This window comes from Mesocricetus auratus, unplaced genomic scaffold (genome assembly GCF_017639785.1).
Source record: "Mesocricetus auratus isolate SY011 unplaced genomic scaffold, BCM_Maur_2.0 Super-Scaffold_6730, whole genome shotgun sequence".
Taxonomy (NCBI): domain Eukaryota; kingdom Metazoa; phylum Chordata; class Mammalia; order Rodentia; family Cricetidae; genus Mesocricetus; species Mesocricetus auratus.
The window spans coordinates 7512029-7524319 of record NW_024429184.1 but is presented as its reverse complement, the minus strand read 5'-3'; the positions used below and the strand labels follow the sequence as shown (position 1 = coordinate 7524319).

Here is a 12291-nt window from a genome sequence, read left to right as displayed (position 1 = left end):
ATCTATGTGCTATCTACATGAAATCTAGCCTAACGATGAAAATTATATTCAGAGTAAAAGAACAGTGATGCCAGCACTGACCAAAAGAATTCTAAAATTGCTACATAAATATGTAAGAAAGAAAAAAAAGCAAACATCAAGTGAAGAAGAATTATCAGAGAGAAAGAGATGCATTGTATAAGGTAAAGAGCGCTGTCCTCTGGAAATACCCACCTAGCAGTGGGGACATCAAGATGTATGTAGAATAACGTACTAGAACGGCAAGGAGAAAAGGGCAAATGAAGCATTACAGCTGGAGACGCCCATACCACCCTTCTACCGGAAACTGATAGATCAAGAGGCATTGAGTCAGTCAGGATAGGGGTGATTTGAATCCTACTGTCAATCAACCTGATCTTTTTGACAGTTTGCCTAACAACAGCAGATCACACATTCTCCTCAAGCTCACACCGAAGACTCGTGAAGATAGACAACATCCCGAGCCATGAATTAGACCTTAGCAAACTTAAAGGGGCCAGATATCCAAGAGAGTGTGCAAGGTGCAGTCAAGCTAGAAATAAATGACAGAAAGATGCCTTGAAAATCCCCAAACATATGGAGGACGAGAAACAGAGAAGGGTAACAAGACATTCACTTGGGAGGTTCCACTTGTGAGCTACATAGCAGTTAGCTGTGATTCCCAGTGTTAACAAATAATTTGTTAAGCATGATATCTTTAAGCAAACACAGGTAAAATAAGGCTATCTGATGTTCCATTGATGAAAATGTTGTTAGAGGCTTGATAAAAAAGATACCTAGTCCTAAATTCCTAAATTTGTATATCAGACATATCAGACACTGTAAAATAATTTCATTTTAAAATTTTATTTATTCTCTCTCTCCTTCTCTCTCTCTCTCTCTCTCTCTCTCTCTCTCTCACACACACACACACACACACACACACACATGTTTCTAGCTATGTGTGGGAACACAAGTGCCAAGGCATGAGTTAGAAGTCCAAAGACAAATTCTGTGGAGTTGGTTGTCAGCTCCCATCTGGGGGAGGCAGGGAATTTTCCAGTGCGAATGCTGCACTGAGTGCTCCAGGCTAGGTGGCCTGAAAGCGATGAAGTGGTTCTCTGGTCTCTGTCCCCGTATCTCTGCAGGAGTACTGAGATTACAGTTGCACATCACTACACCCCTTCCCCATTTTAATGTGATTCCTGGGGATTGAATTGAAGTCATTGGGCTCACGTGGCTAGTGCTTTTACCTTCTGATCCATCTTCCTGGTCTCCATTTTTTAAAATTTGCTGAACAATTACACACAATGAATCCTTCCGTGCTTGAGTTATTTGAAGCAATGGAGACCCAGTGGTGCATAAACCAAAGATGCAGTCCTCCCGTCCTCATGGAGCTTCTAGTCTAGTAGGGACAAAGAAGACGTAGACATGTGTATGAACACATGGAGTTGATGAGTGCTACGAAGAAACTGCTCATGGTCGAACATGCAGGTTAAGTGACTAAGACACAGTGACATCATTTAAGTTACTTATCTAAAAAGAATATCAAATGAAAAATACCAAAATGCAAGCTCGTATTTTCTGGCTTTAAATTCCTACTTTATACCTGGTTCTTCTCATGAATGCATGTGTTGTAGGAGAACTTCTCCAGATACAGGAATGTATCTTAAAACACAGTAATATACCACTGTGGAAAGGGTTATAAACTGTCCAGGGTTGGCAATAACCATACCTGGAGGCATTTTTGCTTGGAGTAGGGTACCATGTGCATCTTCTAGGCAAAAACTGAAGACAGTTCTTAGCATCCTATAGTGTAGGATCATGTGTCCTGTCTTATATAGAAACTCTGTTCTAAGGCCATGAATGAAGCCAGAATGGGACTTCTAAGTTGTGACTCAGAACTGAAGTCAGAAAACAAAGGGTGATCTGTTTGGTGTGTTTTTGTCATCACTACCTCATACTCTTCCTTAACCTGGTACATTATCACTTTGGATGGCAAGACATCACCCCCTTCCCAGCTTCCTTCTTCCCTCCATGCTGCGTTAGAATTTTGAGATCTTAAGAACTGAGTGAGGGAAAGAAAAAAAAAGAATGGAAGAAAATGATAGGAGGGGAAGAAGAAGTGGACATATTTTTTAATTTTTTTTCTCTGTTAATCGATGTGCATTTAGATGACTTCTAAAGTAAGGTAACTTTTACCGCCTATTATCTCATCTGAGCCATTCTGTGATTTGCATTTCACAGACAAAGCTCAGGGAGTAAGAGGCTAGCATTAGAAGTGCTCACGTCTGCCTCATACCGCCCTCTAAGTATCACTGGCGTATGTAAGAAGGTTAAGGTAGCATGCATGGTCCCACAGTTGCAAAATTTCAAACCTGCTGTTTATCTGAATCGACAGAATCAGAGAAGACGCATTTTTTAAAGAGGTGAGGGCTAGTGAGATGGGGAAGTGAGTAGAAGTGCTTCCTACATGGGCCTGATTGATTGTGTTCAGTTTGTAAAAGCCATGCAAGAGAGCTAGATACGGTGGTGCAGACGTGTGATGTCAGTACTGTATGGCACTCCAGATACGGTGTGCAGACGTGTGATGTCAGTACTGTATGGCACTCCAGATACGGTGTGCAGACGTGTGATGTCAGCACTGTCTGGCACTCCAGATACGGTGTGCAGACGTGTGATGTCAGCACTGTCTGGCACTCCAGATACGGTGTGCAGACGTGTGACGTCAGCACTGTATGGCACTCCAGATACGGTGTGCAGACGTGTGATGTCAGCACTGTCTGGCACTCCAGATACGGTGTGCAGACGTGTGATGTCAGCACTGTCTGGCACTCCAGATACGGTGTGCAGACGTGTGATGTCAGCACTGTCTGGCACTCCAGATACGGTGTGCAGACGTGTGATGTCAGCACTGTCTGGCACTCCAGATACGGTGTGCAGACGTGTGATGTCAGCACTGTCTGGCACTCCAGATACGGTGTGCAGACGTGTGATGTCAGCACTGTCTGGCACTCCAGATACGGTGTGCAGACGTGTGATGTCAGCACTGTCTGGCACTCCAGATACGGTGTGCAGACGTGTGATGTCAGCACTGTATGGCACTCCAGATACGGTGTGCAGACGTGTGATGTCAGCACTGTATGGCACTCCAGATACGGTGTGCAGACGTGTGATGTCAGCACTGTATGGCACTCCAGATACGGTGTGCAGACGTGTGATGTCAGCACTGTCTGGCACTCCAGATACGGTGTGCAGACGTGTGATGTCAGCACTGTCTGGCACTCCAGATACGGTGTGCAGACGTGTGATGTCAGCACTGTCTGGCACTCCAGATACGGTGTGCAGACGTGTGATGTCAGCACTGTCTGGCACTCCAGATACGGTGTGCAGACGTGTGATGTCAGCACTGTCTGGCACTCCAGATACGGTGTGCAGACGTGTGATGTCAGCACTGTCTGGCACTCCAGATACGGTGTGCAGACGTGTGATGTCAGCACTGTCTGGCACTCCAGATACGGTGTGCAGACGTGTGATGTCAGCACTGTCTGGCACTCCAGATACGGTGTGCAGACGTGTGATGTCAGCACTGTCTGGCACTCCAGATACGGTGTGCAGACGTGTGATGTCAGCACTGTATGGCACTCCAGATACGGTGTGCAGACGTGTGATGTCAGCACTGTATGGCACTCCAGATACGGTGTGCAGACGTGTGACGTCAGCACTGTATGGCACTCCAGATACGGTGTGCAGACGTGTGACGTCAGCACTGTCTGGCACTCCAGATACGGTGTGCAGACGTGTGACGTCAGCACTGTATGGCACTCCAGATACGGTGTGCAGACGTGTGACGTCAGCACTGTATGGCACTCCAGCTACGGTGTGCAGACGTGTGACGTCAGCACTGTATGGCACTCCAGCTACGGTGTGCAGACGTGTGACGTCAGCACTGTATGGCACTCCAGCTACGGTGTGCAGACGTGTGACGTCAGCACTGTCTGGCACTCCAGCTACGGTGTGCAGACGTGTGACGTCAGCACTGTCTGGCACTCCAGATACGGTGTGCAGACGTGTGACGTCAGCACTGTCTGGCACTCCAGATACGGTGTGCAGACGTGTGACGTCAGCACTGTATGGCACTCCAGATACGGTGTGCAGACGTGTGATGTCAGCACTGTCTGGCACTCCAGATACGGTGTGCAGACATGTGACGTCAGCACTGTATGGCACTCCAGATACGGTGTGCAGACGTGTGATGTCAGCACTGTCTGGCACTCCAGATACGGTGTGCAGACGTGTGACGTCAGCACTGTCTGGCACTCCAGATACGGTGTGCAGACGTGTGATGTCAGCACTGTCTGGCACTCCAGATACGGTGTGCAGACGTGTGATGTCAGCACTGTATGGCACTCCAGATACGGTGTGCAGACGTGTGATGTCAGCACTGTCTGGCACTCCAGATACGGTGTGCAGACGTGTGATGTCAGCACTGTCTGGCACTCCAGCTACGGTGTGCAGACGTGTGATGTCAGCACTGTCTGGCACTCCAGATACGGTGTGCAGACGTGTGATGTCAGCACTGTCTGGCACTCCAGATACGGTGTGCAGACGTGTGATGTCAGCACTGTATGGCACTCCAGATACGGTGTGCAGACGTGTGATGTCAGCACTGTATGGCACTCCAGATACGGTGTGCAGACGTGTGACGTCAGCACTGTATGGCACTCCAGATACGGTGTGCAGACGTGTGACGTCAGCACTGTATGGCGCTCCAGCAGGAGAAAACTGGAGAACCATCGCAAAGCTCATGGGCCAGCTAGTCTGGAGTATGTGCTATGGCAGAAATAACAAAAGAGGCTACGCCTTTGCAACTTCTCCAGAAAGTTCTTCTCTGACCTCCATACACAGGGCACCACACACACGCACACACACACACACACACACACACACACACACACACACACTTAAAAGGTGATACAGTGTGTTACATGAAACCCTCTCTAAGTAACACTTAAAAATCACTGTTCTGTTAAATGGCCATTAGGTACCAAACACCTTCTCAGAGTAGTTTATCTGATCCCCCAAAATGTCCTTTTATTTTAGTCAGTTTCATCCTAGATCTGAATAACTGAGTGACCTGAATAACTATAACTAAACTAAATTACTAAACTCAACAAAGAAGCAACAACAACAAAATAATAACCTTCTGGTTATGTGGTCTGCTAGCTATTATTTAGATGTGAATGAGTAAAAGACATGAAAAAATAGCATTTTTGAAAACAATTTTGGACGGGCAGTGGTGGCACACATCTTTAATCCTAGCTCTTGGCAGGCAGAGGACAACCTGGTATACAGATTGAGTTCCAGGACAGCTAGGACTAAACAGAAAAATCCTGTTTTGAAAAAAAATCATTTTAGTTCCAAAATATTGATTCACAGTCAAGTTGTGAGTAGCCCACTGTGTATACATATTAAACTATTCATATCTATTGTTTAAAAGGAAAGTGAAATAATTTAAATCTAAATAATCACATGTAATTTGGGGGGATTCATTCGTTAAAAAAAGAAACTGCATTCCACTTGGTATTTACTCTCTCTGAGTCAGTCTTCTTGCTAGAGCATTGCCTTTGGTCTACTAAATGAGAGAGAGAGAGCTTGGGTCTCTTCTAACTCGTGGGTCTGAATCCTGTCTAATTCACCATCAAATCTTAACATCACTTGATTCAAAACGCAAGATGCCAAGCTTCAAGGCGCTTTTCCTTTAGCCCTAGTCTGCAATAGAACTTGCCCTGAGTTCTGAATTCTATCTCTATGGCAAACAAAACAGAGGTTATTCACTATATAAACAAATGAATCTGGCAGCCAAGGCTCAGTTGGATGGAGACTCCTTTGGTTGCTGAGGAATGCAGTATCTGCCATTTTGCTTTTCAAGATGAAGACTTGGTGAGTAAGCAGTATAACACATTGAGCTCTGTCTAGAATACAAAATCCCTTAAGAAATTGTCCAGTATCCATAAGATATTGACCTAATTTCTGAAGTCCATTTCGCTGACCTCATTATGCTATGACAAGTTGGCTTTAATTAGGTCTTTCATGGGATTACATAAGGGATTCCTGTGGCAGTTAGATATGGAAACACACACCCACATGGAGTAGATTGATGGCCATGGTTGGAAGGAGTTTTGTTGGCATCTTAACTCCATGTGACCTTTTTGGACACTCTATACACGGCTTCCTTATATGGCTCTTTGCCTATCAGTTTTTCATTACTATTCTCTCTTCCATCTCCTAATTGTTTTCTCGAGTTATTTTTCTTACAGACTATATTTCACACACATTGTTTTTGATTTGTGTTTGAATTTTAGTTTCCCCAAATAACTTTCTCTTAAATTCTATAAAATTTTGATTGATCCTTGGAGGCTACTCCCAGTGAATATGTGATTTCCAGAATGGTATTTACTTTAAATGTCTCTTTGAATATATATTCATGATACATAATTGACTTCATTATGTATTCAGTTACAAGACTTAATCAGGGACAGGAATCATTCCATGTATATAACACACATCTGATCCTATATGGGTCTTCCAGACCCTACAGCACAAGGTAACGATTACATTGATCAACTACTGATAGGAAATGTGCTAGTCTAGTGGCTTGGGTAACCATCGTAAAGGTACTTTACGTTTCAGGGACTGCAGCTTCATATTGGTTGATATGGATTTCTTTTTATTGGTTACAGTTGGACGTAATTATAATTCTGAGTCTGATGATTTACAAATTCTCCACATACTTGAAAGATGTTAGCCCTATCTCTTTCATGACTGCCTTTCCTTCATCCCATTGTTTGTAAGAATCTTACACCTTCTCGTTTTGTTTTCATTATCTCCACCTTTCAGTTTGTCTCTTCATCCTCTCTAACACAGTCTGTGTAGTGACACAGACAGACTTCTATTTTTGGTCTGCCAGCTCACAAAAAATGACATGGAGGATTTATTAATAATTACAAAAACTTGGCCCATAGCTTAGGCTTGTTACTAACTAGGTCTTATAACTTAAATGAGCCCGTTTCTATTTTTCTACATGTTACTATATGACTCATGGCTTTACCTCTCTTCCTGCACGCCTGCTTCTTCCCATCTGCTGGTGACTCTTATTGACTCTCCCCTTCTTCCCAGTGAAAATCCTTCCTAGGTATTGGGCAGTTAGCTATTTTATTAATCCAGTCGCAGTGGCATATCTTCATACAGTGTAAAAGAATATTCAGATCTCTAGTGTACCATGGCAAGAACTCCAACTGTTCTCATACTGTTTGTTTGATCTACTTAATACCCATTTTATTAACCATTAATGATCCATTTTAATAGCATAATTTTTATTTCTCTTCATCTTATTTGATTATGTTTCAAATCTATCTGGACACACACACACACACACACACACACACACACACACACACAAACACCATTCTCAAAACATTTTGATCTTTTTAGCTCCACCTTGTTTATACATTTCCTGATTTTCTTAGCAGCCAAGTTTGTTGTCTATATTTTTCCTGAAGGTCTATTCTTAAAACAGCGCATTTCTTGCTTGTTGCTGCTGTTGTCTGTTTGGGGTGGTACTAGGTGTTGAAGCTATGGCCTCACACATGCTAATATATGTTCTACTAATGAGCTATATTCCCAGTCCTTTTTGTGTTTCTAACTTTGGGACATGATCTTAGCTAAATTGCCCTGGATAGCATTGAACTCCTTGAACTTATGATCCCCCTGCCTCAGCCCTCATGTAACAAGAGTTGCAGTATTGTACCACCAAGCTTGTTACTGATTTTCATTGTGAATTTATTTTATGGGAATTTGTCATGAAACTTGAGTTTCTGTGTGTGCTCCTGAGAGAATGTATTTGCCTTTGCCAATTAGAGTCCCTGTAAAATTAAAAATAAACAGTCCTACTGTGACCTTTCAGACATGCATTGCTTGAATTTAATCTGCAAATATGTTGACTTATTTCTAGTTATAAGTTTTCTTGCTGACTCCTTTTGGGGTGATATTTTTAAAACTAATTTCTTTTAACACAAACATTTGGATACACAGACTCAGGAAGGTGTTTTGCATTGGATGCTCAACCTCAAGCACCATCTATCCTTTGACCCCTGTCATTTGTAGCTGTCATTTCTGACTATCAGAATGGAAGCTCAGAAACAGCAGATGTGGGCAATGACCAGTGTTCACATCCTTCTCTGGATCCCAATATGCTTTTAATCACTTTTCTGAGAATTTTTATATTATCTATCTATCTATCTATCTAGTAAAGCTGTAATTTGTTAATCCCAGTGAAAAATTAATTCTTCTTATTACATCTAGTTAATAATACCACTAGGATCAAATAATAATCTATAAGAACCCAAGCTGGCTTCCATAGAACTCAAGATTCTTCTGTCTCAACCTCCTTAGGACCAATATCAAGAGTGAACCACTAAAGCCTGACTGTCCTGGAGTTTACAAAGTCTGTATTTAACAACATATTCAGCCACCTTCTCGCCTTGGTAGATGTAAGTCTCCTCACAATAAATAAAGCATCATTCATTCAACACATCCCTTACTGATGTATGTTTAAGTAATTTTCAGTTTGTTCACTGCCATTGAAACTGTCAATATGTGTTAGTTTCTTGCATATAGAGATTAAAACCATACAGAATCGCCAGGTCAACGAGCATGATACTTACATTTTTAAAGTGTTTTACTTTTTGGGATTATAATATAATCACATCGTTTTCACTTTTCTTTCTTTCCATGTACGGCTTCCCCTTGATCTCTTCCAAATTCATGACCTCTTTTCCTCTAATTGTATAATTAGTTTGTATAGTGTCACTTGTAAGCACATGTTTTCAGGGCTAATGCTGATTTTATTTTACTTGAATTTGCTTTTCAGAGCTTGGAAAACTACTCGGAAAAAGAAAAAAAAACCTTAATGCGTCCGTGTCTTCATTGCCTTAAGTACACACTGCATTTCCTGTGCATGTTACCAATAATCTGAGAAATAATGTGCCTCCTCACTGTGTTCCTGCATTGATTCCACAGAGAGAGGATGGTATAAAAATACACACACAAAGAGTACTTTTAACACGTATTTCCCATGCCCGGTTGAGAAACTGACTTGAAGCATTTTTTTTTTCTTCTCATATTCGGGTCATGAAATAGAATCTGCTGGACCAATGGCAGTGGAGCTTTCCTCCAACTGTGAGTGTCCTAACTGTTTGGAAGGCACTCAGGGTGAGTCCGACTGGAATTACTCTTCCGGAAAGAGGGGAGACGAGGCATCTCGCGATGCATCACACTCCAGACCAAGGAAGAAATCCACACTCTCCCCGGTCATGAAACGTTTTCTTTCTCAGTGTTGCTCCAGCAGGCTGCAGAGCGACAACAAGGAAGAATCCGGGTTTCTTCCTTCGGAGGAGGAAAGTTCTGCGGGCTTCTCTCAAAGACAAAATCGCCGCGAGAAGTCCAGGAACACCAAACGGAGGGGCAAACCCTGGAGAGAGCTGACCATCCGAGAGCTGCTGAGGAAGTTTGGGGAGGGTGGGAAGCTGCCACCGTACTCCAGGTCCTTGGGCCCCTTGGGAGACCACGTGGTTGTGAAGTTCAGGAGAGCTCTGTATTATTCTGGAATCTGGGTAAAGCACGTCCAAGGCTCTGGATTGGAAAAGCAGTTTTCAGCTGATTACTTCAAGAGGAATCCCAGCAGCCTCCACCGGCTGATTCCCTGGCTGAAACGGGAACTCATGGCCGTGTACGGAGACTACGGCTACACGGTAAAGAACATTCTAGCTGCCATTCTCCAGCACATGACAAAATTTAACTTGGACAGCGAGTCCTTCACTCACCTGCTGGAGCCTTATCTCCTCCAGCACACTCACCACTTTCTGCATGAGTTCATCAGTTTCGTTCACTCATCCTGCAACATGGAGACCTACGACCGCAGGGCCATCTATCAGTGTCCGCTTTCAACGTGGATGAAAAACAAGAGCACTGTTTCGGTTCCAGTGTTGGCTTTGCCTGGGGATCTCTCCCTCGTGACACCCCAGCAAGGGACCAAGGAGTGCAAGAACGCCCAGGCTCAGGGGAAGAAGACTGGGCCGAGGCCTCACTCCGGCTTGAAACAATTCCCACCTGGTAATTATGCCTCCCAAAACCCCCAAACAACCCATCAGAAAACAGCAAACAAATTCCACGGTTGTGCCGAGGACAAAGGGGGATTAGATGATTTTAAGGACGTGGTGTGTACTACCAACTTGTTACTGGATTGGGATAATCTCAAGGAAAGCAGTCCAGACACAGAGCATTATGAAAACGCTGGTCAAAAGAAAAGGATAGAAGGCACGAACCCTCTCTGCAGCGGCGTCCAGGGTCTGCAGAAGAGCCGATCACGTTCCCACATCCGTAGAGCATCCGCGGATTCTAATCAGGTACCACCAAGAAAGTTCGATTTAAGGGAAACAAATGTTTTCAGTCCTGGTCCTGGGCAACAGGTACATTATCAGAACAAAGGAATAGAAAAAAAGAAGCTTGAAGAATCTCCACCAAAGGCTTTTCAGATATTGCCTGGAGAAGGGGCTTTGATAAACTGCAAATCCAGAGGAACTGATCATTCTAGCAATTGTGTCTCCGGAAATGTCCCCGTTTCTACTAGAAATGATAAAATGCTGGCTTCTTTTAGAAAAAAGAAGGCATGCAGCCTGTCTTCCCAATGTGTAGAAGTTGGTTCACACCACAGTATAAGAATCCAAACACGATCCAGTTCCAGGACACCCAGATCCAAACCATGGTGTGTCGGATTCAAAACGCAGTCCATATGCAACGATCAGGGCAATGTGGCTCTGAAGGGAAGTCACAGAAGCAAACGCTTCACCCAAAAGATATGCAGTAGGCCATCAAAAGGAAGTGTGTGCAGCTGTGTGTCAGCCTGCAGGATGGCATCCTTTACCCTAGCCCACCATGGCAAAGTTTGTTTAACGGCTGGGAGGAGACACAGCTGTGCTTCCAAAGGTAACTGTGACTCTCAGACTGGAAGAGAGTGTGACAGTCTCACATGCCTACAAATGGAGAAATATCAGTCCCCAAGGGAGCAACAGAAGAAGGGAAAGAACTTAGTCAGTAGGGCTAAGAGAATCGGGACACTTGGGCCCCTAAAACCCAAATGCCAGTGTGAGTGTATTTAAACCACAGCAGAGTTCTGTGTTGAGTTGGGGGATCTCAATGATAAAAGACCAATGGACCATCATTCTGAATGTGAGACTTGCTGCAGAAAGTTTGTTTACAAAAAAAAAAAAAGAATTCAAGACATCAAGCCAAGAAGGAATCAGAAATAGGTGGCGTCAGAAGCACAGAGATAGAAATGGTTTTGAAGGATAAATTAGTCTACTTAGATAGCCACCAAGGCTCATTGAAAGTATGGATATAATCTGAAATATATGAAAATATTTCTCATAGCACTTTGTAACTACAATAAAATATCTGATGGTTAAATTCAAAGCTCTTATTGGAGACAAATATATATTGTTAAATTATTCATGTATGTAAATAATATTTCTGTCTACATTTTGTAAATGTGTAGAATTCCTAGATATATTTTTCTTGGACCCTGCAAAATGGCTCAGTGGGATGCCTGGGATCAATCTCCATGAAAAACAACTCATACAAGTTTTCTTTGGACCTCCACAAGTATGTCATAGCATGAATATACACTCCCCCAAAAGACACACACACACACACACACACACACACACACACACACACACAGTTGCAGTTTCAATTTGTAAAAAAATATCTTCCTTCTATTTTAGTTTAGTGGATTTAACAATGAAGATTCGTTGTCCAGATTTCCCCACACTACAAATACTATATTAGCAATAGAAAAAAGTGACAGGAAAGTTATGCATATTAAGGAGGCTGCTAAACATGTGTGCATGTGTGCCTGTATGTCTTCCACTCTGTGTTATGTTTCAGAACTAATTGGATTTTGAGTGCCTAGAAAATATGACAGGACCACTGTCTTAAGATATATATCCGTCTATATATTTAGCTTCACTGTGTAGCCGCTGGTATTTCAAATCCATTTAAACAAACCAGCTAAAATAAACATCCCTAGGATTGTTAATCCTTCTCCACACATCCTGATATGTAAGTATTTTAAGCCACGTGTTTCAGTAATTCTGATTCCTCACTCACACCAGCTAGGTCCAGTGATGATAAGCACACCTCAGACAAGCCACTCAAAGTATTTTGCTGTTGGCC

At 43.2% G+C, this 12291-nt stretch overlaps 1 protein-coding gene across 2 annotated transcripts; it reads left to right on the top strand.

Moving 5' to 3' along the window:
* Positions 1 to 5846: 5846 nt before the first annotated feature.
* Positions 5847 to 11379, top strand: LOC101822399. Of its 2 annotated transcripts, XM_040741972.1 has the most exons (3): positions 5847 to 5940; positions 8452 to 8549; positions 8930 to 11379. In XM_040741972.1, the coding sequence occupies exon 3, from the start codon at positions 9213 to 9215 to the stop codon at positions 11214 to 11216; it is 2004 nt and encodes a 667-aa protein (XP_040597906.1). In that variant the 5' UTR covers positions 5847 to 5940; positions 8452 to 8549; positions 8930 to 9212; the 3' UTR covers positions 11217 to 11379. The 2 variants fall into 2 exon arrangements, with proteins under 2 accessions (XP_040597906.1, XP_005076561.1); XM_005076504.2 differs by lacking the exon at positions 8452 to 8549.
* The last annotated feature ends 912 nt before the right edge of the window (positions 11380 to 12291 follow it).

What these genes read in the sequence shown, in the direction of transcription:
- LOC101822399 (XM_005076504.2), top strand. Translation starts at nt 9,213, where the DNA reads ATGGCAGTGGAGCTTTCCTCCAACTGTGAGTGTCCTAACTGTTTGGAA.